The sequence below is a fragment of the Drosophila rhopaloa genome, unplaced genomic scaffold (assembly GCF_018152115.1).
Source record: "Drosophila rhopaloa isolate 14029-0021.01 unplaced genomic scaffold, ASM1815211v1 contig_163, whole genome shotgun sequence".
NCBI classification, from domain to species: Eukaryota; Metazoa; Arthropoda; class Insecta; order Diptera; family Drosophilidae; genus Drosophila; species Drosophila rhopaloa.
The window spans coordinates 15,185,102-15,213,101 of record NW_025335043.1 but is presented as its reverse complement, the minus strand read 5'-3'; the positions used below and the strand labels follow the sequence as shown (position 1 = coordinate 15,213,101).

The 28,000-nt window shown below is 39.1% G+C and overlaps 4 protein-coding genes across 6 annotated transcripts; 1 reads left to right on the top strand and 3 right to left on the bottom strand.

Moving 5' to 3' along the window:
* Positions 1 to 197: 197 nt before the first annotated feature.
* On the bottom strand, positions 198 to 11,295 carry LOC108046227 (zinc/cadmium resistance protein). Its single transcript, XM_017125857.2, has 8 exons — positions 11,164 to 11,295; positions 10,279 to 10,353; positions 3,445 to 3,631; positions 3,258 to 3,382; positions 2,331 to 2,428; positions 1,753 to 2,269; positions 1,423 to 1,657; positions 198 to 1,360 (listed from the first exon to the last, which is right to left on the bottom strand). The coding sequence occupies exons 3-8, from the start codon at positions 3,619 to 3,621 to the stop codon at positions 1,163 to 1,165; spliced, it is 1,350 nt and encodes a 449-aa protein (XP_016981346.1). The 5' UTR covers positions 3,622 to 3,631; positions 10,279 to 10,353; positions 11,164 to 11,295; the 3' UTR covers positions 198 to 1,162.
* Positions 11,296 to 14,293: 2,998 nt separating this feature from the next.
* Positions 14,294 to 15,867, bottom strand: LOC108037914. Its single transcript, XM_044457790.1, has 3 exons — positions 15,540 to 15,867; positions 15,195 to 15,487; positions 14,294 to 15,140 (listed from the first exon to the last, which is right to left on the bottom strand). The coding sequence occupies exons 1-3, from the start codon at positions 15,865 to 15,867 to the stop codon at positions 14,355 to 14,357; spliced, it is 1,407 nt and encodes a 468-aa protein (XP_044313725.1). The 3' UTR covers positions 14,294 to 14,354.
* A 631-nt stretch (positions 15,868 to 16,498) lies between these two features.
* On the top strand, positions 16,499 to 21,104 carry LOC108037917. 3 transcript variants are annotated; one of them, XM_044457802.1, is made up of 3 exons: positions 16,499 to 16,591; positions 18,755 to 18,922; positions 20,383 to 21,104. In XM_044457802.1, the coding sequence occupies exons 2-3, from the start codon at positions 18,848 to 18,850 to the stop codon at positions 20,908 to 20,910; spliced, it is 603 nt and encodes a 200-aa protein (XP_044313737.1). In that variant the 5' UTR covers positions 16,499 to 16,591; positions 18,755 to 18,847; the 3' UTR covers positions 20,911 to 21,104. The 3 variants fall into 3 exon arrangements, with proteins under 3 accessions (XP_044313737.1, XP_044313739.1, XP_044313738.1); XM_044457804.1 differs by lacking the exon at positions 16,499 to 16,591 and adding an exon at positions 18,057 to 18,650; XM_044457803.1 differs by lacking the exon at positions 16,499 to 16,591 and adding an exon at positions 18,057 to 18,674.
* A 489-nt stretch (positions 21,105 to 21,593) lies between these two features.
* LOC108037916 (titin) lies at positions 21,594 to 26,523 on the bottom strand. The gene is made up of 3 exons (XM_017114588.2): positions 26,206 to 26,523; positions 24,490 to 24,807; positions 21,594 to 24,431 (listed from the first exon to the last, which is right to left on the bottom strand). Exons 1-3 carry the CDS (start codon positions 26,275 to 26,277, stop codon positions 21,861 to 21,863), a joined length of 2,961 nt encoding a protein of 986 aa, XP_016970077.2. The 5' UTR covers positions 26,278 to 26,523; the 3' UTR covers positions 21,594 to 21,860.
* Positions 26,524 to 28,000: the final 1,477 nt, after the last annotated feature.

The following is a 28,000-nucleotide window of genomic DNA, read 5'->3' as shown; positions in this document are numbered from 1 at the left end:
TTGTTAGCTCCGAGATAAAGTAAAGTATATCTTGAAGTCAACTGAAGGGTTGACGATCCCAAAAGGTTTTCTAATTATCACTTAAAAACGTGGTGGTTTTCATAGTTGAAGATCTTTATTTTATTGTCAGCATGTGTGATGCAATTTATATGCACTTCATATTGACATTTCAAAAGCACCCAAATCAAATACATAAATTAGCTTGGACTGATTATGTTTGGTATTTATTTACAAACATATACAGGTGAAAGTCAATGCAGATCATAAAATAATACATGATGTTCGCATTAAATGTATAGTCATTATAAAGTTCGATACGATTAAAATTAAATAGAAACTAGTTTCTCGGTTGTGGTAAAAATATTTTTTTACAGATAGCATTACCAACTACTAAGATTAAGAGACTATGCCTAACCATACACAAAAACACACATGTTTGTGTATACCTATGTATTTTGTAAACTGTCTTTAGTCATTTGCTAATCCGTAGGTAACTATTGAATACAATAATTTATTTCACGTATGTATAAACTTTCTCAAAATGTAAAAAACGTAGTACATATGTATTCTCTGTTGGTTGGGCTCACTTATCGACTTAAACTAATGCAATTAACTACAATCGAATAGGTTTAACATACTATATAGTATATATATATATATACGAATGACATCCTCGTTAAACTTTGTGTTTTCTGCACTATCAGATAATCGTGTTATATTTCTTTTGATTTACTTTAATTAAACTAGCTCAGTGGTTAGCCCACCATTAATGCCTAAATTCCACTAAGAACAAATAATGATACAAACACTAAAAACACGAACGCTGCACCATGGCAGACCAGTCTCCATTGCAGCGGTTTTTAAACTAGGCTCCTAATTAGAGGGCCACCTCGTCGCCGTTCCGGGTGCTCAAAGGTGACACCTGCTCCTGATACTGATGCTCGGCCTGCAACTGAAGCTCCCGTCGCCGCTGTGCGGTCACCGACAGGCCGAGATTGCCTGCCTCCACCTCCTGTGCGCTGGATGTGGAAACCACTTGGTTGTTGGCGCTTGGCTCGTACATTATATCACGTATTGATGTAGCTGCTGCTGCTGTTGCGGTTGCGGTTTCCGTTTTGGTCGTGGCAAAGTGTACATGTTGTTGCGCCTGCTGTGGCTGTCGTCAGACCAAATCGCTCTTCGGCGTCGACGTCGCCGCAATCGCAGCCGCCGTTGCTCCTGCGGTGGTGCCGCCAGAGGCTCCCTGGTTTCCACTGGCCGTGGCCTCCAGCAGGGAGCCCGCCTCCACATCGCCGGCCTGTCGGGCGGCATTGCGCTGGCGGCACAGGTACGGCGAGTTGGTGGGTGAGGGCAGTTGGTTCTGCAATTGGAGTTCATATTTACAATTTCCCCATTTGAAATTTATATTTAAAGTAAACCCACCAATTTGTTGTTGTTCTGGCAGCAGGTGGCCTTGACACACCCCTCATCCGTGGTGGGGCAGTCCAAGGCACAGCAGTCGGAGCCGCTCATGTTGATGCTGGAGGTGCCATCGGACATATTGCAGCCCTCGATCTCGCTGAACTCCGGCTGAATGGTGGTGGAGTGGATGCCCTCGTTGTGGAAGAACTCCTTCACCTTCTCGGCAATCTTCATGTACTCGGAGAGGTTTCGGCACCTAAATGGATAGAGGCAAGGGTATTAGATTGTTTATCCAACTGCTGCTTAAGCAGAAAATTCAGTAGGAGATAAGCAGTAGGAAATATAACTCACCTAATATGGGCAGAGGCTATGATGCGGTCGCCGGCCAACTGCCAGACATGGAACTCGTGCACCGCCAGCACTCCATCCACCTTCTCCAGTAGTCTCTTCTGGATGGCGTCCACCTGGATGTGCGTGGGCACCGTCTGCAGCAGGATCAGGGCGGACTCGCGCAGCAGCGGCCACACCGAATGCAGAATGAGCACCACCAGCACGATGGACAGAGCGGGGTCCATGTAGTAGCGGTACTTCCACTCGGTCTTCCACACCACCACCGCACTGATCACCACAATGATGCTGCCGAGGGCATCGCTCAGGACGTGCAGGAAGGCGCCGCGCATGTTCATCTGGCCGGGATCGTGGCTGTGACCATGGCTGGACTTCTTCACCACCGGCTTCTCCTTCTGCTTCTCGTAGGCGTACTCGTTCTGCTCATCCTCGCCCTCGTCCATGTTGGCCAACTCGGTGAGGCGGCTGTGGTTTCGGGTAAGTCCGGCGCCATGCGAATGTCCATGGTGCCCACCGTGCTCTGCAGGAAAGATTTCGTTATAGTTATAGCAGAGATTAAGTTTAAGATTAACCACTCTTACCGTAAAGCAAACACAGGCCAATCACATTCACCACAAGGCCCAAAACTCCCACAATAACCAACAGTTCGGGCTCGTGAATAGGCTCCTCCTCTATGAACCTGTAAGATAACAAAATAAATATGAGTTAATGTTAAAATTTGAAAAAGTAATTATAGCAAACTTCCAGAGAAAAAATAAATATTTATTTAAATAAATGTTGGTAGATTAAAACAGTATTTTACAGTACTATAAATAATTCCTGCGGTTTTTAAAGGAACAAAACCCTAACACCTCATTTCTTATACTTAAGTTTTATCAGTAAATGGTTTTGTTGAAATTAAGTTATCGCAGTTATTAAGTATTATTAATCAGACTAAGCAACTAGACTTTTCAGAAGGCCGTTTGTTTTAGATCAAACTGATTAATCGCTAGAGATTATATATTTTATATCAGTGTAGCTGGCGTCTCCAGGGTATCGGTAGTTGTTGGCAACAGACTCACCTCGCAAAGCTTTCGATAATAAATATGCGCAAAATGTGTCCGGAATGTAAATTAATAAGGTGTACAAGTCACAAAACCCAAAGCACATATACAGACGGAAAGGTGGCAGTAAAACTCGAACGTATCACAACAAATTAACTCACAGACTGAATCGAGTGATTCAAGCCAATTTAAACAAATCACGTTAACACATGCCGATGCCAAGGCGAGCGTATTAATGGTAATTCGGCTTACTGCTCACAGAACACCGAACAACTGGGTGCGGATCGATGATCCGTAATTAGCCCCATTACTATTACTATGGAAAGTCTAGCATAAGCATGTAGTAGCTTATTAAACGACAAATAAGACAAAAAAATGGATATAAAAACAATATTTCATTTAAATTCTCAAATATTTCTTTTATCTAGAGATTTGTTTAGCCTGCATTTTGTTATGGACACTTACCTCTTGCAGGCCTCGATGGTGATGCTGAAGCAGAGGGCCACCAGGAAGACAGCGTTGACCAAAGCTCCCAAAACTTCGGCTCTGGCCCAGCCGAATGTGTTCTTCGACCACTTTTTCGGTGACATCTGTCGAGATAGGAGGTTATGTGAGTGATAGGGGTTATCTATCAATTTCGACAGGGACTTACCTTCACAGACAGAAACGATATGACCAGGGCGGCGATGTCGCCCAGCATGTGGAAACTGTCCGCCACCAGGGCCATCGAATTGGTCACGTAACCCACTATGATCTCCACGAAGAAGAAGAAAGCCGTCAGCCACATCATCGAGAGCAGCCGGCATTTTTTGCCCGAGTACTTGGCCATTTTGGAGAAGCTGCAAGGGAAGAAATTATAAAAGATTAGTATGGTTAACGTTGTAGAAATACTTAAACTCATTGGAAATATAATTAAAATTTTAAACTTAAATCTCCTACATTAAAAAAGCATTTTGATAAAACTATTAGGGGAAACGAAGGACCATGAAAAAGATTTCCATACAGTCCCAAATTGGACTTTCGGGTAGTTCGGCTGTTATTTTATTGCTACGTCCCAAAAATATTCCCTCAATATGGCTTTCGAAATATCAATCAAAGTTTGCTCTCAGTTCATTCAACTGCCTTTTTATGCAGTCAACAAATCGACTGCAATGTGCCAAGCTCTGAAATTGTTATTGCACACAAACAACAAAAAGAAAACACTGAGACACGCACACCCAAACAAATTACCAACAAATTGAGTTTTTCAATTGTTTTCCATTGTTGCTGTTCGAACAGTTTTCCATTTAGTTCCATTTAGCCTTTTGTTTAGGCAAAAGTTTTAGTGGCCCCTTCATGGAGGGATTTAATTGAAAGCGGGCAGGGTATTAGAAGAAAATGAACCCAGCTTTTGGGGGAAATGAAACTGATTCCGAAAAAGGGGGCTTGGCGATGTTTAATTTGTATTTTTTATGGTCCAAGTCGCGGTCGAGTAACTCTGGGATTTCCATATATCCGACTCACGCAAAGAACTGCATTTCGGAAGACTGGAAGACTGTTGCTCCTCCAGCACTGAAATAGCTTATGGCTGGCTTTATTTCAGATCGGGACCGGGAATGGCTTGCCAGCAGATTCCCTCGAAAGCGATGTGTAAACAAAAACAGAAAACATTTTCAACTGAATCGACAGCGAATGAAAGTGTATCGGCATCGGTTGCCAGGCGAAATCGGGTAATAATATAGGAGGTTTACGGGGGTTTTAGGGGGTGGTAAATACAAAAGGGTGACGTTTCTTTCTGCTGCTGTGGCGACGGGCAAGAAAACAATTTGCATTTTCGGCTAAGAACCCAACAACTATTGCCCGTTGGCCAAGCAACCAATTGACGTGCGCTCAGAAAAAATACCATGCACCCATCATGTATCGAATTCTCTATTCCAGATGGTTCTGAACTGTGAGTCAAGTGCTCAAAATATTTTTAGCAATCCTATTCAAGTATTTATTTACTTCATATTTAACAATTTTAAAATTACCTATTTATATCTACTAAATACATTACTTTTAAATTGCAGTATATGTACAGAAGTGTAAGATAATGCACTTGCCTAAAATATTTTTAGCATTTCTATTCAAGTATTTATTTACGTAATATTTAACCATTTTAAAATTACCTATTTATATCTACTAAATACATTACAATTAAATTGCACTATATGTACGGAAGTGTAAAATATTTTTAGCATTCCTATTCAAGTATTTATTTACTTAATATTTACCCATTTTAAAATTACCTATTTATATCTACTAAATACATTACTATTGAATTGCAAAATATGCACAGAACCCTAAGATAGTGCACTTGCCTAGATTATAGTATTACTATAATATTTTGACCTTAAATCTTGCTATTTAAATTTGATCTTCAAACCTTTTCCAAACACTTGAAGATGCTCTAGTGTTTGTTACTAGGCCTCACTGTGTGGGAATCCGCATTACCATCAGTGTTCCCGCCAACAATCACCAAAGCGATTACACAATCTCCTCGTGTTGCTGTTATCTCGACCAGACCATCCCCTCCCATCCACCAACCTTTCTTTTTCAGAACGCTCGGCACACGAGACGCCAAAAACAAAAGCGCTTTTTGCATTTTGATTTTTATCTACGATTCTATAGCATGGGTACCGTGCGCAGTAATGCCAATAAATGTGTACAGAATTCACAACCCGATTCTCTGGGTCCACGTTTTTACATCTTCTCCATATGCGAATAGCTAGATATGACTAAAATAGATAAACCTGGATGATAAGGCGGCGGTGGCGGACGGTTTTATTTGCCAGCCTGTGCGCAAAAAGCAAACAATCCCCGCTTATCGGATGAACTGGCAGCCGTGAAAGGCAAAAGGGAGTGGGTCTAGACCGGGAGTCATCGCGGCATTCAATGTAGGCTACTTTGTGAGCTGGCCAAATATTTTGATCCGAGCAAATAGGCGAGCATTCGTATTTTATTGGGGCTTTCCCTTGGCTGCACTCAACTCGAAACTCGAAAGAAAAGTCAGTAGTTAGATTTCACTATTAGAATAGCAACGAAAAAATATCAAATGTCGATTAAAGTCTAGACGGTTCTGCTTGGAAAAATATACATTAGTCAAGGTGTGATCGACACATGCAAATTTAAATAAAATTTTACCCTTTACACTCTATTTGCTGAGCCATAAAATGTTATACTTTTAAATACTATTTCTAAATATTTATTAAATATTCATAATTTAGAAGACCAGATACGATTATCAACAGTAGTTATAAATATCATATTTTAAATATCTAATAAAAAATCAAAATAATAAAGAATGCATTTCAATTTTAAATAATTTGTAGTGTATGATAGATATACAATACGATTCGCCCACGATCTTCAAGCAAACGATACAATTGAGCAAGTGCAGTGCGCAGCAAGCGAATTAATCTATAATCAACAATGAGCAATGAAAGGAAATGAGCTGAATCACAACTTACATGTGGCTGATAGAATCCAAAGAATATGTAAATAATGGAAACAATATATTGTGGAGGAGCGTGCGGGAAACCTCGTCCGTTCACACACGAATAAACACTGGTCGAGTGCCTGGGCCAAATGGCCCTACCTGGCCTTTACCTGTTTTCACGTTTTCACAAAGATAGGGCCTGCCGGCCTGGCCAACAAAGTGGTCAACTGGCGCGGCTTAAAATGTGTCACTTGCAGCTGATAGCCGATGCCCCATGAGCTCTTGAGCCCCTCCAGGCAGCCAGTTCAGTCCGCGATAGGCGAACGTGCTCCGCATAAATGGGACTGCCGCCAAACTATGGCCAAGCCATTGATGAAATCAGAGCCTCTTTCGCGGCTGTTGGCTGACCAAATATTTTGCCATTTACGGCGGCTTGTGTCACAGCCATCAAGAGAATGAAGAGCGTTTAAAATACAGGTTGTACGTAACTGCTTTGCAAGCCCTTGTTAATTAAGTTCCTTTAACCGAAGAGAAAACTATGGTAGTCGATGGATTTAAGACACCTTAACGATAGACATTAGGACTTTCTTTGACCTGTGCAGTTGGTCATTATATTAACCGCTATTCCAAAATCTTTAAACCGCTTATAACAAGGTTATGATGGCTTTGTTATGTAAGATATCATTTCAGCTTAAAAATTTGTATTAATAACAAATTAGGATATATTTAATCAAATCTACAAATCAAACCACACTTTTTAATTCGTTTTATTAAATATGTGTGTATGTTACAGGTCGTACAATTTTTTAAAAAATTTGTATTACCTATAAGAGTATTTCACAATCTAAATAGAGAGGCATAAATTTATTACTTGTTGCCAACAACAGGTTAACCCAAAAAAAATAGAAAATTAAAAATACCAATAATACTGATTGATTTATAACGCTAACTAAGTGCCCGTTGCTTACTCAAATATAGTATCTTAACTTAAATCACTCGTCAAATTATTTAATAGAAGTTTAACGTTATTGGTAGTATACATATAAACAAACAAAAGCGCCTTGGCTTTAATAATTCCTGTAAAACCAATTGAAATTACATTTAACTTGACATTGGGCCTTGTAATTTGGCCTTGGTTCTATAAGTACGTGATGTGCTCTACAAAAATATATAAACGAAATATGAAGAGGCAAAAATGTGCAGCAAGAAATCTAAAAGGAAATTTTGAATGTTATTTTAAATTTCCGGCTAGCTTGGCTTGGCTTTGCTCAATGTCTTTTGGGTGGAAAGGGGCAAGATTATCGTACTACATATAAAGATATATGTGAAGAGCACGTGACATGCGTGGCCTACGCAATTAATTCAAACCATTTAACATGCAGCTCACAGTCGACTAATTCAAAGTACGAATTTGTTAGATCGGATGGGACTTCAATATGAACGTGAATGCACTGGCATGTAAAACATGAGCACTCTCGGCTGGCGAAACTGGGCTACAAATATTCTAGGTCAGGTGGTTTAATTGGCCTCTCCAGCTCCCGTTGCACTGAACGGGTATACTCTCCATTTCCCGCCCCATTGCCCCCGACAACTGGGATTCAAATTCGGTGGTGGTTATGTGGGTTACTGAGCCAGATGTTGCCAGCTTTGTTACAATGATAGCCAGCATATAGTTTCGCCTTGCTTAGTGATAAGAAATATTTGGCTGATAAGCGGAAATCGATAGTTTATGCACGGAATGTTGTACAAACCACTCGAAAGTACTCTTTCAGATAAGCCAAATTAATTGTGTTTGTGATTTATTGATCCAAAAATTGAAGAATGATTTATTAAACAGGAATTAAACTAATTTTTAGATTGCCCAAATCGGTTATTACTTTAATTTTAAGTGCGGGAAACAGAGAGAGAAATTAGATGAACATTTTAATTATTTGATCAATAAAATAAATTAATCCAACTATATCGATTTTTTATATTTACTTATTTACTTTCCTCCGACTCCATTGTTACGCTTCGTACATTGTTCATGACATTTAAAAGCAAAAAGGCAATCAAATAATTATTTTAATGGCACAAATTGCAGTTGACCCACAAATGGCGGAGGAGCAAACGAAAAAGAATCATTTGTTCTGGCCGACGACAACGTGGCGACGATTAACCCGGTTCTTTTGCAGACCTCCGGGAACGGAAGGCGGATGGGGGTGCTCCGGGAAAAAGGGCGGTGAAAGGAAAGGCAAAGGCAAAGTAAGAGCTGGAATGGGCGGTGGGAAGTCCAACCTAGTTGCATTCGGCGTGAGCAAAACAAAGGGAAAAATATTACAAAGAATTGCATCAGGCTGGCTGGGAGGTGTATAAAAACACATATATGCATGGGCATTTGCAACCGTTGCATGGATGTGTCAGCTAAAAATATAGGCAACCCAATTTGCATGAAGTGGCGGCGATAAATAAGTAGCGAAATAATTCACGAGGCTGACAAATCAAATTTCAATGGTTACAGTAATGGAAATGGGAAAGCCTTTTTTTTTTTAGAACAACTGAAAACCATGTCAAGGTCGCATATGCACGATTCTCTTGGAAACTCAGCTAACCGACCACCTTTGAGATTATAATATGCTATCGTTTTTCCTCAGAGGAGAAAAGCGTGGTGGGAGGAGGCTTATCTGGACCTGGGCTAACCTACTTTATTTGCAGTCGTAAATTAAAGCTACTTTATGGTGGCCGTGTGCCAAACATAACCCACTTTTAGCCCCAGTTTCAGTTGCAGTCAATAGGCACTGTGTGTTTACCCACAAATCAAATTGACCAGTATCAATTAATAACATGCTGCTCAAATATTCACCCCTGCAACCGAACAAAATCAACTGAATAAATAAGTACTACATACTGTGAATAAATCAGGGCACTGGTGAGCGGATTTGTGTGCTTTAATTTGTTTGCCACAAAATTGTATTAGCACTTATTGATTTTTCCTCTCCTCCGCCACTGCCCTGCTTTCAATTTCAGTAAATTTGCGCTGATGAACTGGGAGAACAAAAAGAGTTGCAAAGTGCTGGAACCTGACCTTTAAATCGAATTATTTCAGCCACATCGAGCAGAAATTTAATGTGATTTAATTGGGGCCCGAATACAGGGCCTTATTGCGACATTGAAAATCGCAGCAAAATCACAAAGAATTTTGAATTTTTATACAAAATCGAACAAAATTTGCAGAGGTGGCATAATTTCTATTTTACTTGAAGTCATAAAAAAAATGTGATGGCAAACAAATAAAATATATGTATATTGGCATTTAGAAAATGTACTAAAAGTAAATAAACATTTCTATACCGCCTATTTCTTTAATGTTTATCGATAGTAATATAAATAAAGAAATAAACAAACTTTAAAACAATCCGCACATCAACTGAATTTAAATAAAACAAAAGTTTTTCCCCAACAAATCTTCAGAAAGGGGGATTACTAAGAAAGTAACTTTAACAAAAGCAGTGAGTCAGAAAGAATTTCAGATAAAATATCCAGCGAGATGTGGTGATTAAGCCAAAACAACCGGTTTTCGAGGATGGGAAGAGGCCATAAATCAAGTATAACAAGTCCTAGACGAAGACCCTCAAAAGGAAGCGGAGATTAAGATCGATTGTGGAAATGCAGATACTATATGGGAATATCACGAGGCTACCTGACCACGCCCACCCGCCCAATTCTCAGGTGCGGAAATAACAAAATAACAAGATAATCATGGTTTGGGTCAACGTGACATGATCGTACAGGTTACCTCCACGGAAATCTGCTACCTAAGATCAAGGATTTATTGTTAAAACTACGTCATTTACCTAATAAAGTGTGTGAGACATATACAAAAATTAATTTTCTTTCATCTTTTTTATTAAACGAAGGCAAACAACAAGTTAATTCTAGAACACGCAATCTAATAAATTTGGCAATATTCACTGGATTTTCACTTTTAATTGGATTAAATAATAAAACTTATAAGAGAGTATAGAATTGTATATAGTAATTATAACTTACCGAAGCTTTTAATCTGGGAATTTGTATTTTAGTGGTTGATGTTCCTTAGCAGAAACGCGACTCCTAATGAAGTTGCTAAAATTGGAATAGATTAGGGTTGGACTTTAGAAATCTCCAGTAACTAAACGGAAATCGAAAAGGTTCAGAAAATATCGGGTTATAGTCGAGATGGGTACTCATAAACAATCAAATTATAGCACTTGTAATATATGTATATCATAATATCAACTATGAATGTATAGGCTTCCCTTTAAATGGTTTGGGAACAAAATACAAAATTTGTATATTAAAGACTCATTTTTTCAATGGATATTTAATGGATATAGAATTAATATTTGTATTACTTTTTTCGTTAAATTAAAAAAATTGTAAACCCATTGAAGAATATGTTGAACTTTCTCTTGGCTTTAACCAAAACTGTTTTTAATAATAATTTATTTTTGTCTGCCATTGTTGATTATTTGTTTTCACCAGTTCCTTTTTGCCGATACTTACTGTATTTAAATCACACAAAAGGGGACGGGGGTTTTTGCGATAAAAGCGGAGAAAAGAAAACAACTTCGTATTTTCGCCGTTGTTTTTGTTGCTGCAGTGAGCAAATTGCCGAGTGAAAAGTAATAGTAATGAGATTGTGAATCTACGAAGTTATCTTTGATTTTGTAGAAATTCCTATGCTTTTCCTTTTTCCGCCTCTTTTGGGGGTGGCACGAATACACACAAACAGGGTCTATATATATGTATGTATATGCAAGTTAATTGTGCACAGTCACAATGGACGAAGGGGTGCGGCAGGGGCCGGGGCGGGGTATACCGAGAACGTTTCACAATGGCACGTGCACTTGACGCGGTTTCCGTATAACCCTTCAATTCTTTGCCGGAATTTACCGATTTGCTGCCTCCTTGCTTGCTTTTTGCTACACTTCGGAGCGGTGCACAAACGATGGATCAGCGCGGTCGACGAGTTTTAAATAAAATAAATTGCACTCCACTCCACCAAATAGAGGTGGACAAACATCGATGTTTATAAATCATCGGTGATATCGATGTCTGATAACTATACAAAAAATACCATCCAGCCTGAAAATACCAGTTTCAAAAAATACCATTTAAATCCATTTAAAAATAATAATCTGCTTTTTCGTCTACTCAAATAAAATAAAAATGTAATTCTCCCCCTTAGTTTTTAATATGTTTTTTAACTGTAATTATATAAAGTTTCAAGTTACGCGAATATGTATAAACCATTTACTCAAACCTTGCATAACTAATTAGCAATGAATTAAACCAAAACATCTTACTGTAAACTTAAACGATTAAAAACTAATTTTCCAAATATAAATAGCGATTATAAGTATAATTTACTGTGTTTTTGCCTTTCTTATTTGTTTAATAAAATATTTATTAAATAAATACAAAATTAAAAGTAGGAAAGGAACTCATATTTATCTAAAACAGCCCTAAAATAATTTATTTAAACAGATAAACTCATGGACATTGAACTTTGCCATCCAAAGGAATAACTGACTTCATTACTTATCAAAAAGCAGGAAATATTATTTGAATATTCAATTTAATATAAGTAAATAATTTTTTAATATAACCTATCAAAATGCATGTATCTTTTCCAATAGAAAATATCCAATTCCTCGATATACATACATACATACTTAAATATTTATATTAACATTCTTTTTATTAAAAGAGAGATCCCTATTCCAGTTAGATCCTCGGTGATTCCGTTTCCTCTCTCCTTTTCTCGATTAGCTGACCTTTTCCAGTTCTTCGAATCGCTTCTTCCGGTCGGACGCGTCCTTTTTCCAGGCGCATTTTAATTTGTTATTCGCAAATTTAATATCGATAAATGGTAAAAACTTGAATATAAAGTGTTAATAGTTATAATAAGCACCTGTGACTTAGTGATACTTGCTTAATTAAATAATTTAACATCCTGCGATTAACTAAAAAATCAGTAATGTGTGTGAGCCTGCAAAATTGAACTATATTTGATTTGATTATAAGCAAATACACAATTGGTACTTCGTTTAAACTCAAAGCATAATCGTTGCATCTATGTTGAGCAAGCTGAGAAATCAATTAACAATTAAATATCAGTGTTTTAAATTCATTTTACCAATTCTGTTTGCACCAATACATTCACACAGCTGTGGAGCGCTTTTAAGCTTGTGTGTGTGCGTTCGCCGAGTTTTCCATTTCGCCGTATTTTGATAGCAACACTTTTATTCGTGATGCTTAATTCGCCGTGATAGTGATTAAGAAGAAGAGACTAATTTAATTTCGGCCAATAACCTTGCAAGTTTAAATTAAATAAAATATTAGAATTTGTGAAAAACATATTGTTTTTTTTTCTGCTTTTAAAAAATTGTTATATGTGGAAAGTGAGTGAGTATTTAGAGTAATCTTGGAAGAAGCGACCTAGAAAAATATCTCTAGCTAAACAAATTTTTGCTTAAAAGTTAAAAAGAATTTGATTTCCAAAGTAAACACTGGCTACTAAAAAAAAACTATGGTAAGTCTAAATAAAAATCTTTATTATTTGCCCTTTAAAATAACTAACATGAAAATGGGTCAAAATTTTGATCAACGTTAAAATGAAAAATTTGAATGCAGATTTTTAGAGTATCAAACCACGAGTCTTTAGAGGTATGCCACTTTGGAATCGGTTTAAGTTTGGCAAAGTTATGGACTCTGGAAGTTGTGGGTGAGCTTTTTACCAGTTGTCATAATCGTTAAAATAACTAACATGAAAATGGGTCAAAATTTTGATCAACGTTAAAATGAAAAATTTGAATGCAGATTTTTAGAGAATCAAACCACGAGTCTTTAGAGGTATGCCACTTTGGAATCGGCTTAAGTTTGGCAAAGTTATAGACTCTGAAAGTTCAGTTGTGGGTGACCTTTTTACAAGTTGTCATAATCGTTAAAATAACTAACATGAAAATGGGTCAAAATTTTGATCAACGTAAAAATAAAAAAATTGAATGCAGATTTTTAGAGAATCAAACCACGAGTCTTTAGAGGTATGCCACTTTGGAATCGGCTTAAGTTTGGCAAAGTTATGGACTCTGGAAGTTCAGTTGTGGGTGACCTTTTTACAAGTTGTCATAATCGTTAAAATAACTAACATGAAAATGGGTCAAAATTTTGATCAACGTTAAAATGAAAAATTTGAATGCAGATTTTTAGAGAATCAAACCACGAGTCTTTAGAGGTATGCCACTTTGGAATCGGTTTAAGTTTGGCAAAGTTATGGACTCTGGAAGTTCAGTTGTGGGTGACCTTTTTACAAGTTGTCATAATCGTTAAAATAACTAACATGAAAATGGGTCAAAATTCTGATCAACGTTAAAATGAAAAATTTGAATGCGGATTTTTAGAGAATCAAACCACGAGTCTTTAGAGGTATGCCACTTTGGAATCGGCTTAAGTTTGGCAAAATTATGGACTCTGGAAGTTCAGTTGTGGGTGACCTTTTTACAAGTTGTCATAATCGTTAAAATAACTACATTGTCATAACGTTAAAATAACTAACATCTAAAGAGGGTTAAAATTTTGATCAACGTTAAAATAAAAAATTTGAATGCAGATTTTTAGAGAATCAAACAACGAGTCTTTAGAGGTATGCCACTTTGGAATCGGCTTAAGTTTGGCAAAATTATGGACTCTGGAAGTTCAGTTGTGGGTGACCTTTTTACAAGTTGTCATAATCGTTAAAATAACTACATTGTCATAACGTTAAAATAACTAACATGAAAATGGGTCAAAATTTTGATCAACGTTAAAATGAAAAATTTGAATGCAGATTTTTAGAGAATCAAACCACAAGTCTTTATAGGCATGCCACTTTAAAATCGTGTTTAGTTTGGTAAAGTTATGGACTCTAGTATTGTGTGTATAAGTAATCGGGAGTTGTTTATTTTTTTATGAAAAATGTTTATACCTATTTAAGAGTATAATGCATAATTTAATAGTTACAAATACACAATAGTGTGAAAAAAATAATAAAATAAAATATGTAAGTACTAGGTGTGTAAAGATTTGGCTTTAACCATAAGAAGTTAGTTCACTTTAAGCCCATTTTGTATAACAGGTAAGATGTTGATCCCGCTCTTGCCCAGACTGACAAACTCCAGAACGGCTCCCTGCTCTTTTTGCATGTAGGTCAAAAACTGGATAATCACATAGAACAGGTTGTTTGTGTCGTATACACAATCATGCAGTTCCAATTCGCTGATGAAATTGAACTTGGGATTGGGCTGTTGATTGTCTGTGGCTAAAATGGCGCAGTTGGCCTTGTTTTTTACACAGGACTCTATGTCCTGAATGGATCTCCCATCCCGAATTATCACATATCGAGAATAGAAAGGTCGTCGGTCAGCACCCTGCGGCAATGGCATAAGTTGGCTGTCAAGGTAAACACAAAACAAATGAAACAATATGGCTGCATCGGTGGGCAGGTGTTCCTGCCACTCCTGACCATAGATTGTCCCCCCCGAATTCCAACGGTAGTCTTCTATATAGGTACCCTTCGATAGCTCTTTAATCCGCTGCACTAGGTACTCCTGGTTGCCGAAGGTGTCCAGAAAGGCCAATAGCATGGGCATCATGGGAAAACAAGTCCTTACCAACTTGCGGTCCACGGCTATTAATCGCAGCCTTTCTAGGCTTATTGCTCCTATCTTGAAGTTGAATTTATACTTGTGAAACATCTTATCCACATAGTCAATCTCGTTCACTAATCGTTGCAGAATGGTGGTGGAGATCCAAAATCTCAGGTTGGCCACATATTGCAATAGTTTCATTGGGGATATCGACTCTGCTAGTTTGAAATCTGGGAATCCATTGAAATGCACTGTTCGAAGTGGAGTAAAATTATTCATTTTATAGGGCAGATTTTTTCTTATTTTTTTCAAAAATAATTTTCTCTTGATATATATATTTTCCGAATCGTCCAACTTCCGGATATCAGTTATAAAATCATCCCGGCAAACCTCCTCATACGATGAATTGTAGGTGGACGTAAGCGGGTGTTTCTGCAACGACAAGAAACACTGGTTCTTTGTCCACCCAAAGGAGTTCTGAAAAGAGGAGTGCCAGTGGATAATGGGCCAGTCGTCCTTCATATCTTTGCCCATTTTGTTACCTTGAGCTTTCATTACCGGTCGAGCGTATACTGTGCCAAAGGGGATCTCTAAAAGAAAAAGAAAAGTAGCTAAGCGTCTACTCCCCCTAGAAAAACTTACCATCCTTTCCATCCAGCAGACACTTTTGGTTTTCCGTTCCGATCACCTGGTCAATGCCACATAATAACCACAGATAATTGCCGAAACAGACAAATGCTCTCAGGGCAAGTATAGGACAAATGGAGCACTCCGCCAAGAACCGCCAGTTATTCCTGTTGGAAAAGTAATTCATCTGATAGATGTCCAAGAAAAGAATCGACAGGATCACCAGGTTGCAACTGCATCTTTTAAGGTAGTCTTTCGCTTGGCCGCCACGAAGTCGCAAATCGAGACTGCGCTGAACTACAGGATTTCTCCTCAGCGGCGAACAATTGCTTCTGCAATACATTATTTGCCAGTGAAAATTCAAAAAGTATATGCAAAATAATATTACTTATTGTAAGTTTTGATTTTAACTGAAATGACAGAGGTTGTCTTATATGATTTTTGTTGTCATTCGAATCAAATTCTGGCATTATTAACACGGAATCGGAGAGATTGCTCAGTAAATTAGGGAAAACTTAGGGATTAGCAAAAAAACTAAGTGGTTACAAGAAATACAAATTATATTTTAAGCTGTAGGCGGTGGTCTCCCGGGGTGAATAAGAAATTACTCATACGACACGTATGTCAGTTACAAAAGGCAACAGTACGTATGAATATTAAACTTGAAAGGAAATGTTAGCTAGCCAAAGTAACCTTTATTTTTCTAAAGTTTAAGTTAAATTTATACCAATATTATGGTTTGTTATTTGTATGTTTATATTTAACAACAAGCTTTTTAAGTTTAAGCTTACATATGGTTTATGTATTGGCTAACATACAAAAAAGTATTTAACTAGTGATGTCAGAGAAATAGTATATAAAATCAAAAAAAAAATGCAAAACATTATAAAATAATAAAAAAATAAATCAAATATGTTAGTGTAATAAGCAAGTATAATTAAGTTTTTTTCAACTTTTAAAAAAGGCCAGAACGGCATCACTGGCCACGATCGTTGGGGTTTTCGTTAGTCGCATATTAACCGGCCGAGGAAACAGGTGCACAAGAAAACAAAGCCACAATAAGATCGGTAATTGCAATGTGATTTCCCCTAACACCCATTCCGAAATCACTAATAATATATTAAACAGTTTTATATATATTTACTGGAGACTTTCAACACATTTTGGTTTAAAAACAAAATAAAACCTTTACCTTTTTTTTGTGAGCTAATTTCCTCGTGTGCGTGAGTGATAAGATTAGACGAATGGGTAAATGTTTCGCTATGTGATAACAGGCAATTGAAACTTGGAAATGTTGACCATAAAAAAAATTAAGTGTAAATAAAAGAAGCTAAACTTGGTGAATTAGTCATTTTGAAAAACAATGATTTAGTGCAAGCTCCACATACACAAATCTATATATGCGACAAATGACAGTAATCATCAGTGCCCGTGAACAAATTATGATAAACAAATATACATCTATATATGAACAGAGGAGATATGCTCATATGAGCAGCTTCCGGCTTTGCCACCGTTTAAACTGAAATGTCCAGTGGAAAATTATCTAAATTGGACTGCGACTGCTACTGTATAGGTCTCTGATATTGTTATTGTTATAGTTGTTAGTATTATGATACTTACTTTTTATAGGCATAAACTGAAAATGAGTGTGCACTTTAAGATATTGGTATAATTGGATATACCAAAATAAAATAGATTTTAATATTATAATAAACTTTTAAAATTACATAAAAATCACTTTTCTTTTATGTATTTTATATTTTTTTATATTTTGACAAAAATAATATATTTTACTTTATTATTTTTTCCCAAAACTATATTAAAATCATATTAAAGCCTAGAAAGGGAGATTGGAAAAGTGAGCGGAACTTTAAACTATATATTATATTAATGAAAATTGGTAATAGTGTTGCAAACGTTTTAATGGCATAAGCATAGGTCTTTAAAAGTTGTAATATATGAAATCCGAAAGCCATGAACGTGATCTACATGAAAATCTGGATCATGGGACTTGTAAATAGTGTAAAAAAACCAAAAGAGAACGCAATTAGTCGCTTGTTTTGTTTGTGCTAGTGGCCATTGTCACTTGTTATCCGCTTGGGTCATTGGCTTTAAAAGTAGTCAGAGATGAAAAACACAGAAAAAATAGTATGTTGCATAGATAGTTTCCCCCTCTCCATCTAAAGTGACGTCACACAGGTAAAATCCATTGCAATGAACTCATTTCATTTCGTTTCAGTTTTGGTTTTAATTCGGTTTTCTCTCGTTGGTCATTAATTGGCAGACATGCAACTATTGCACCATGGCCATTGTAAATATATATCCGGTATAATGCTCTTTTCTTTCTTGTGTATTTCAAGTGGTCAATGGGCTGCGTGAGGAAATATTAATAATGTATTTTTAATAAATAGTGCGTTTGGAAGAAGTGATTCATCAAGTAGCTGAATAAATACTTTGCTTGGGTGAAGTCTTTAATTTGCCAACTAGGCTATCAGTGACAACATTCAGGTTTTAACTCATAATTGTTTGTTGATAAGATTTAACATGCTTGACCATTTTTGAACGAAATTTTTATAGTTTCACTGAAAAAAGTATTAGCGTTTAATTGATTTAATGATTCCATTTCCATGCAGCTACGCATTTCAGACAAATGGCTTTCAAGGACGGATTATGGCTTAATAGATTTTTCCATTTTTGAAATTAATTCTTATTTTTACAAATTTTTTCTCTCTGCATAACATTTGCTTCTAATATCAGTTGTTTGTGCTTAGACAGTGACAGTGTGTGAGAGAAAATATAGTTATCTGAGCGCTGCTTTTGTTTAGCCCATTTGTTTTGCCTGTGCTCTTTTTTACCTGTGCCGAGAGTGCTGGAGAGGGGGGGGTGGTGGAAAACTGGGGGGAACGAGCGAGAGGGAGTTACCTACAACTTGCGACACCTTTTGACGCCGATCGCGAGTTCAGTAGCAATCGGTAGCCGGCGACAGCAACAACAAACCCAAACAGAACTATTAGTCGACCGATATTCAGTGGTATATATTTGTTCACATATACTCTACTCGTACGTCTAAAAAGCGCACACAAAGTGAACCATGTGAAATCCAAAGATTACCGTGAAGATATGGTAATGCAACGGTGGATGTGCACTGTAATACACCGCATAAAGTATCCCGGAGATACATTTTATGGGAGCATTACTCAACCTCATGTTTTTTGCGCCCTTTTTAGTTGTTTTGCGGTGAATGAGTTTAACGGTGGATTTTCGTTTGCACCTCGGCAAGATACATAGAGACTCGGCTGAAGATACAGAACCCCCCAGAGATGGCCTCCAACAACAGCAGTACCTCAGATCTGGACGGTCAGGTCAATGTGGAGGATTTGCCCATAACGTTCAAGGTGAGTGTCCACATTGCGAAATGCGTATTTAAATGCTGTGAAATGAGTGGCGCAAGTTCAGGTACCAATGCCCATAAAGACCTCTTATATGGCCAAATATGCACTGAGAAAATTTATTGTTTGAATAATAAATGAAGGAATTTATAAGTAATAAATTAATTAAAGAGGATTTATTAGCTAAACTAGCTAAGCAAATTTTAAAGTAAACCATTTCAAAATTATATATTTAAAACAAGAGAGAACGCTATAGTCGGGTGCCCCGACTATCAGATACCCGTTACTCAGGTAAAGGGAGTGCGAGGGAGATGGCGATAGAAACTTTGATCACGCATAACTTTTTAACGAATGGTCCGATTTGAAAAATTTCTTCTACATTTCGATAGGTATTGATAAACACAATAAAACTGCATTTTTACTTTTCCGAAATATTTAAATTTTTAAAATCGTATATGAGCGATTGTGGGCGTTAAAGGGGGCGTGGCACCTTTTTGAAACAAACTTGCGCTGCGTAGGAACTCCTAGAATCTGCATGCAAAATGCCAATCTTCTAGCTTTTATAGTTGCCGAGATCTCAGCGTTCATACGGACAGACAGACAGACTGACAGACAGACGGACAGACGGACAGACGGACAGACGGACATGGCTATATCGACTCGGCTAGTGACCCTGATCAAGAATATATATACTTTATAGGGTCGGAAACGTTTCCTTCTAGCTGTTACATACTTTTGCACGAATACAATATACCCTTTTACTCTACGAGTAACGGGTATAAAAAATATATATTTTCAAACATCTGCCCAAAAAGTTGTTAAAGTGCATTACGAACAAAAGCATATGTAGGTATAACTCGCATACCACCCGCATACGAGACTTGGCCAAAAAAAACGAGACAGACACGCACGCGTCACGCCCTGCTGAACTTCAGATGTTGGCGGTGGGGGCAAAAGGGGCGTGGCGATGGCACCACATGAGCAGCCGTAGCAACAACATTTTGGCTTGGCTGTGGACTTCCGGTCGCAGGTCGGATGCAAATGAAGCGACTCTAACGGCAACGCATGCGCAGCGGAAGCCAAAGCACCGATGAATAGTCTCACACTCTTCATGATAACATATTTTTTACTCACGTTACATGGAATACTTACAAATAATGGAATAATATTAAGTACAACTTAAGATAAAATATTGTTTATGATATTTAAAATTTCCGTATGAAATGGAAATCGATGGTAAAGATGCATTGGTAATATGAATTAGCTTTGTGTTGAAATGATTAAAATTATAAACCACTAATATAAGAGTTCAGAGAGAAGTTCTTAGTTGTCGCAAACAAAAAAGGAAGTTTTATTTTCACCGCCAAATTATCTCCGCATTGGTAGGTGAAACTCGAAAGCTACAAAATCATAGTAATTTCAAGTAGAAGTTAAATCAAAATAACTGATGTATTTCTTTTGCGCAGGTGAAGTACATCGGTTCTGAGGTGGCTCGTGGATTGTGGGGTATTAAGTATACCCGAAGACCAGTTGACCTAATGGTGGGCGTGGCCAAGAACCTGCCGCCCAACAAGGTCCTCCCAAATTGCGAACTGAAGGTGTCCACCGCCGGTGTCCAACTGGAGATCATTGCCCCCAAGGCTATCATCAACCACTGGAGCTATCCGATCGACACGATTTCCTACGGAGTTCAGGATTTGGTCTACACACGGGTGTTTGCCATGATCGTGGTGAAGGACGAGTCCAGTCCGCATCCTTTCGAGGTGCACGCCTTCGTCTGCGACAGTCGGGCCATGGCCCGTAAGTTGACCTTTGCCCTGGCCGCCGCCTTCCAGGATTATTCGCGACGGGTGAAGGAGGCGTCTGGCGAGGAGGAGGGGGCCGAGGGAACGCCCAGCGACAGCATCACGCCCACGCGCCAAAAGTTCGCCATCGATCTGCGAACGCCGGAGGAAATCCAGGCCGGCGAACTGGAACAGGAAACTGAGGCGTAGTCGGGGGATTCACTGTACTTATCCCTGGCTTCGGTTCGCCAATGTGATGTGTTAGTTACTTAACGTCCAGTGTTTACTGTATTTGTAAATTGTAGTTCTCTCACCCGGTAGTTGCCTCATACAGCTTAATACCCAAAGCCTAAGTGTTAATGCGATTTGTAAACGATTTTCTATAATAAATTACGAATATTGTAGGTTTGTCTTTCGATTGGGAGTTGGTCTCAGATTCAGTTATAAGAAATATTATTTGTTTTACTTGACCATTCTCCGCGATTGTGTTTTCATTATTTATTATTGTAAGCCGAGCAAGAATTTGAGGTTCGTCTTTCAAGTCTTTTGTTTACTCACAGCAAAGCTTTGTTATGCAATATTTGATGTTGATTGAATTTAAACACTGCACTTTTTTTGCTGAAATATTAAATATTCAAACTTAAACTTTTCCTTAATAATATTTCATTTAAGTAATCTGAATTTCGAATAGATGTTTAGGTTGCATTTAAGCTGACCATATCTATCGTTCAAAGATTGAATGCGGATTGGCAAGACACAGGACACTCAAACCTCTGCACGATGGAGTTGATTAGCTAGCCAGAAAGTCTTCATATTATAATTTTACCCACCTAAGTCAAATAATTTCAACAAAATGTTTTTTAATTTTTTTATTTTAAGATTTTTTGCAATTTTTTTGTGTAATTTGCTTTTTTAACTCGTCGGAACAACAATTCTAAACTTAAATTTCAACTCTCGTGCTCGTTTTTCCTTTAAGAAATGGCCATAAAACTAGGAAATCAAAAAATTATTAAATAAAACTTGCCTAGGTGCAAATGAGTGGGATAGCGTTTTAGGGAACTAGGAGGTGAACGGGGTTCCGGTTCGGGCTAAGTAGGAGGAGGGTGATCCTCGCCAGGATTGCTATCTGGCCTTCTGTATCTCTCTCTCTCTCTTCCTCTTTAACTGGCATCGGCGCGGAATAGGAAACGACGCTTACGGGCATCCATTTTGGGTTCCCGGACTTCCGGTTGGGATTCAGTTTCCGGCAGGACTTCCGTTTCCACCTTGCTCACCGTCACGGGCATCGTTTGCACCTTGGACATGGTGGGTTCAGCGGCGGAGATGCGCTTGTAGATGGGCAGGATCTGCTCCTCATCTTCTGCTGGCTGGGATGCCTCCTCCCCTTGCTCCGGATTGCTCTGAACCAGGGTCATGGGTGCGGCCGCTCCTGGCGTAAGGATCAACTCCATGGGAGCCATCTGATCCTTCTTGGGCGTCTGATCCAGGCGCTCCTTGACCAGCTCCACAATGTCATCGATGCTGATCGAGGGCATGTAGGAGGCGGTGACAAGGGTCTCCTGGGGATCGTCATTTAAAGGAGTTTCCTCTGGTTTTGCCACCAGCTCATCTTGGGATTCTTGAACAACTTCAGGTTCGGACTCTTTAATTTCTTCTGGGGAAGTCTCCTTAATTTCCTCGGGAATAGTTTCGTTGATTTCCTCAGGAGTAGATTCCTTCAGTTCCTCGGCAGGTGTTTCCTCGCTAGGTATTTCATTGACTTCCTCAGGAGCAGCTTCCTTAACTTCGTCGGGAATGACTTCAGGAGCACTTTCCTTGATTTCCTCGGCAGCACTTTCCTTTTGTTCCTCAGGAGCACTTTCCTTGGTGACCTCTGATTCCTCAGGGATCGCGGAAACAGGCTGGACCTCAACGGGAATCACCTGAACTGGAATCTGATAGTCCATGGGCATATGGTGCAGCTGCATAATGTTAATAATAGGGGAATCCTGCATCATCTGGGGCTTCTGAGCCTTCTGGACCTCCGATTCCTCCAGCAGTTGCTCCTCAACTGAGGCATTCTTGTCCACAATTTCGGGCTCTGGCAGCTTAGCCTCTTCAATGGACACATCCGCATTCTCCTGTGGTAAAATGCTCTCTGCCATTTCAGTCTCTGGTTTCTCTTCGTTCTTTTTTAGGGTGTTCAGAAAGTCGGTGATCAGTTGCTCTGCCTCGGCGGCCATCACAGGATCTACAGGCTTGAAACCTCCCAGGGATTCCTGAGCCTCCCCATCATGGTTGTTATCTAGGATTTCCTCTACCAGCGCACTATGTTGCTCCATTTCGGGAGTGGCCGGCATACTTTCGGGCGCATCTGCTGGCTTGGCTGCTTCCAAAGATTCAAGATTCAGGGGATCTTCATTGGAATTGCTGGTTTCGATTATAGCTGGATCCGATTTGATTTGCTCGGGAATAACTTCATGAATTTCCTCTACTTTGGCTGGAACTTCTGGGTCCTCTTCGGGTTGTATTTCCTCTGGTTTGATCTCTTCCTCTGGTTTGATCTCTTCCTCTGGCTTGATCTCTTCCTCTGGTTTGATTTCTTCCTCTGGTTTGATCTCTTCCTCAGGTTTGATTTCTTCCACTGACTTGATCTCTTCCTCTGGTTTTATTTCTTCCTCTGGTTTGATTTCCTCCTCTGTCTTAATTTCTTCTTCAGGCTTGATCTCGTTTTCAGGCTTGATCTCTTCTTCAGGTTTGATTTCTTCTTCAGGCTTGATCTCTTCTTCAGGCTTGATCTCTTCTTCTGGCTTAGTATCTTCTTCTGGCTTGTTATCTTGTTCTGACTTTGTATCTTCTTCTGGTTTGGCCTCTTCGGTTATCTTAGTTTCCTCCTGCGCTTCTGGTTTCGTCTCGCTGTCCTGAGGCTTTGACTCATCCAAACTTTCCACTATGACAGCTGGAATTTCTTCAAAGGCTTCAATTGGCTTGACATCCTCAATCCTGGTATCAATCTCAAACTTTTCGGGAGTCCCCTCTTTATCTACTGGTTCTAGTTGGACAAAAGTCACAGCTGGCTCAGAAGCCTGAACCTCTGGTTCCTGGACCTCTACGGCGGGAATCGCTTCGGGTTCTGCAAACAGGGTCTGCAGTTTCAGGGTGGGCTGGGGTTCACTGAGCTGGACCACAGGTTCTGTAACTGCCGGCTCACTATCCACCACTTCCTCTACTGGTTTTACGGTAGTAGGCTTATTGAAAATCGCTGGACGCTTGCGGATTCCATTGAAGAGTTCATTACGCATGGGTGGAGCCACAATGGCTGGTTTTATCGCCTGGGGTCTCTCCTTATTGGGTCTGATGGTGAAACGCTGTGGCTTAATGGGCTTGGAGTCCACTTCAACGGGGGCTACTGGTTCTGGAGCAGCTTCCACCTCAGGAGCAGCTGTCACTGGCACGGGAACTGGAACCTTTCTCTGGGGCTGTGGCTTCCTGCGATTGGGCTTGGGCTTCTGCACCTTTACTGGCTTCACGGGTTTGGCGGGCTGGACCTCTGGCTCCTCAGCCGGAACCTCTGGCTCCACTTCAACTGGCTTGGGCTCCGACTCCTCCTTCTCCGGCTGCTCACTTTCTACGGGAGTGGGTTTGCTCTCCTCCTCCGCAGGAGCACCAAAGTTGCCATTCAGTTCGTAGTACCTAGAGCTATCTTCGCACTCAATGGTCATGTCCTCGCGACGCATGCAAGTGAAGGATTCCTGGAAGGGCGTGTTTTAATTATACAAAAATTACAGTGATCATTTCGAGAGCACCCACCTGACTGAAGATCGTCTCCTCGGGGCAGATGAAGCTCCAGCGGAAGGTGTTCTCCCGTCCATCGGCGTAGGTAACCGGCAGGCAAACGTGGAAGATCTGGCAATCGTTCTCCACATCCGCGTAGTAGCCATACGTCTTGTTGGCACAAGAGAAGTTATCCGTGATGTCCGATCGAATGGATGTGGCATTGCTGGGCAGGGTGAGGGTTCCCAGAGAAGATGCCTCCGCCGGAGCGGATTCAGCCTCCGATTCGGTCTGCTCCGGCATTTCCACCTCAGCTGGCAGAGGATCTTCACGAGTCACTGGAGCTTTTCTTTTCTGTAAATACAGATAGGAAATATTATTAGCCTGAAGCCTTGTCCAATATGTTTAGAGTGAATTTAACCACTATATAAAATTAAAGCTCAGAAAGGTTGTAGGTAATTTTAAACTCCATAGAGACTGATGTCTTTAACAATTTGGTTATCATTTAAAATATGGATGTTTCTGATACAACAATAAGTTTTGTACATGTCGTGCACACACATTTTTAAGTCCTTACCCTTTTAAGTATGCGAAAGTATACTGAAGTATTATTCATTTGAAATCTTTGTATTTCATATAAAGATGATTATTATAGCCAAATAACAAACTAAACAGTATTTCAATATTCTTTGTTTCTATTTGAAAATATTCTATGTTAAGATTTTATATGGTGCAACAAGCAAAACAATAAAGAAAGGTTAAATAGAAGAAATAAATTTGATTTAAATTGGCGGTATTCCTAAAGCCTTTTTTACGTGTCTTTATATTCCTTTCAAATTAGACAGTTATTTTAATCTATAAAATGATGGTTGCAATGTAAATCTGTCAAAATATAATTCTGGAATCTGTTAATCCTATTGTCATATAGTAACCAAACTTTATTTTCGGTGTACGATTAGCCAGCTGTACGATCCATTCAGCTAACGAGTTACGTGATGAGCATGGACAACCTGATAAACCCAGCACGTGACTCTGCGATCGGCTAGGCACCCGAAAAATTTCACTTGTGTTCTAGTTTTTGTCTACGCGGTGGCAAGTGAAAATTAAATCGAATCGAATTGAATCGAAATGGAGACCCTAAGCCCAACCCACTGTGCACTTCGCACCTGTTGCCGCCCTTTTATGGACCGCACTGCAATTGAAGTCACTTTCGAATGAAACACTGAAATATTATCACATAATATTTTAGCCATATGGATTTGTTATTAATTTATTATTTTGGGCGCTGCATTTTAATGAGTTGGGGCCAAAACTTTCAGTCGTACAGAGACCTTTCCCGAAAAAGGTCCCCTTCAATGAGTAATGCAAACCGAAGACTCTGGCATTGGCAATTCTTGGAATCTTTTTCAGTGATTTCCCTGCAAATTCTTGCCGGCTTCTACCTGTCATTAAGCCACCTGCAAGAGTGTCTATAAATACCTTAGACCAAGTCTTTCAGTCATGGCCGTTAAAAAAGGCTAAACGCTTGGCATACCAAATAAGTCGGGCCAAAGATGTAGGAGAGTCATATTGAAATATGCAAATCTGAGTGAGTCCAGGCCGTGTCCCATTAAAATTTCAAGCGTATGGCTCGTCGGCGGGCCGGCAAACATTTCATTAACAGTTTCCCATTTCCGTTAAGGCGAACGGAAGTGGACTTTGGTGGTCAAGCTGTCTGCTGGATATATCCGATTACTGGACTTTAACACTCACCTGATGATTACTTAGTGGTCCTGCGTTGCAGGTGGCCATCAGTACAAGCAGCAAACACACGGTTTTCCACATTTTCACAAACAGTTTAGATCAGTTTAGATGGGGTCACTATATATAATCACTGGGCACTACAAACAATTGATAATCCGTTTCTCCGGGTGTTTTTCTTTTTGGGTATTTTCTGGTGATATTGTGGGTGGTGTTTAATCCAATTCGATATCCAGGCTGATTTATGGGGTTAAAGTAAAACCAAGGCTTGCACTCGCACTGCGGACTCTAAGCACACCTGTGAGGCACCGTTGGCTGGAAAATACTAACTGCGACCGTCCACCGCGACGCCCAATTTATATATTCTTCGCGTTGATTTATTAAGAATGCAAAAAGGCAGAGAAACCGAAGAGTCACGCACACACAGAGAAGCAGCCCGAAGAAAGGTGGGTACTGTGGTACAGTAACAACTCAATTACAATCACACACCATTACCAAGTGGAACCCTCTTCTTATCCGCCGACGTGACATTGCGTATACGCATAGTGTGTTGGTGTGGGTTTCGGTAAGTTTGGCGCGCATGCGCTTAAAGTGTGCCGTCGTATGTGGAACTCATATTGTGTGGAACTTAAGCCAAACGAAGAAGAGTGGTACAAAAGATGATGGTCATGAAAATGATCTTTTGATGAGTTAAGTTGGAGACCCAAAAATATTATATTAAATAACATTCTCTGTAAGAGTTTAAAATGTACCTCAAAAAAATGTATAATTTATTCTGGACTTAACACAGTTGCAAAAGGGGAAGAAAACTTGTAAAGTGTGGTTTCAGACTATCAATATATTCTTTATTTATTTATTTATTTCAGTATTAGCTAATTATACATAAATCGCATTTACAATATAATAACTAATTTTGGGAAAGGAGTAACTAGCTACTGTGGCCATCGACTATACATATATTATATATATATATATTTTTAAATGATGTCTTATTTCAAGATCTTCCTAAACGGAACCCCCTCGAAACAGAAATTCCCATGATCAGCATCTGACGTTAGAGAGATTCTAGGGAATTATCATTATATAATTTGCTGAATAAAGTTTTCAATAATTCCATTTTAAAATCCATATTATTGAAGTGATTCCCCTCAAATTAAAACTAAATACCTAATTAAATCCAAAAAGAATCCTTCATTTCTTTCAAGAATTCTCAAGTTCCGGCTGCAAATTACTTCAAGAGAACCCAGTTAGTTGGGTGACAATGTTTTATTACCAAGAAATTGTTTGTCCATTAAGAGGTGGATGGGTGACGAAGACACGAGTCCACAGAGCAGATTACACTCGAAAGATTGCCCCGGCAACGACGTGAGATTGCATTTTTATGGTATATTGTATGGCATGATTCTTCTAGAGATGGGCCAACAAAAATTCGATAGGGTTCATTGGCTTGGCCCTGGGCATTTTGCGTGGAAGGATTATGCAACAAACGAAATATCATCAGGCAGTGACTTTCACACACCCCAAAAAAAAAAGAAGAGACTAAAAAACAAAAATAAACCCCATCCGAAACTCCCAAAACAAGCGAAGCCTATTAAGGCGCATTAGCAATTTAGAATGGTGTGCTACCATTTCGCATGCGAACGAGCCGCAATCGAAGTCCACGTAGTTTTTGTGGTGCCGTATTACGCGACAATTATGAATTTCTAATTTCATGTTTAGTGTTTGCTGCCCTTCCCTCTCTATCCCCAGGTTCTATCAAAATCACGTACTCCCCAGCTCAAAAAAGCGAAAGCTTCAGAGGCCAATG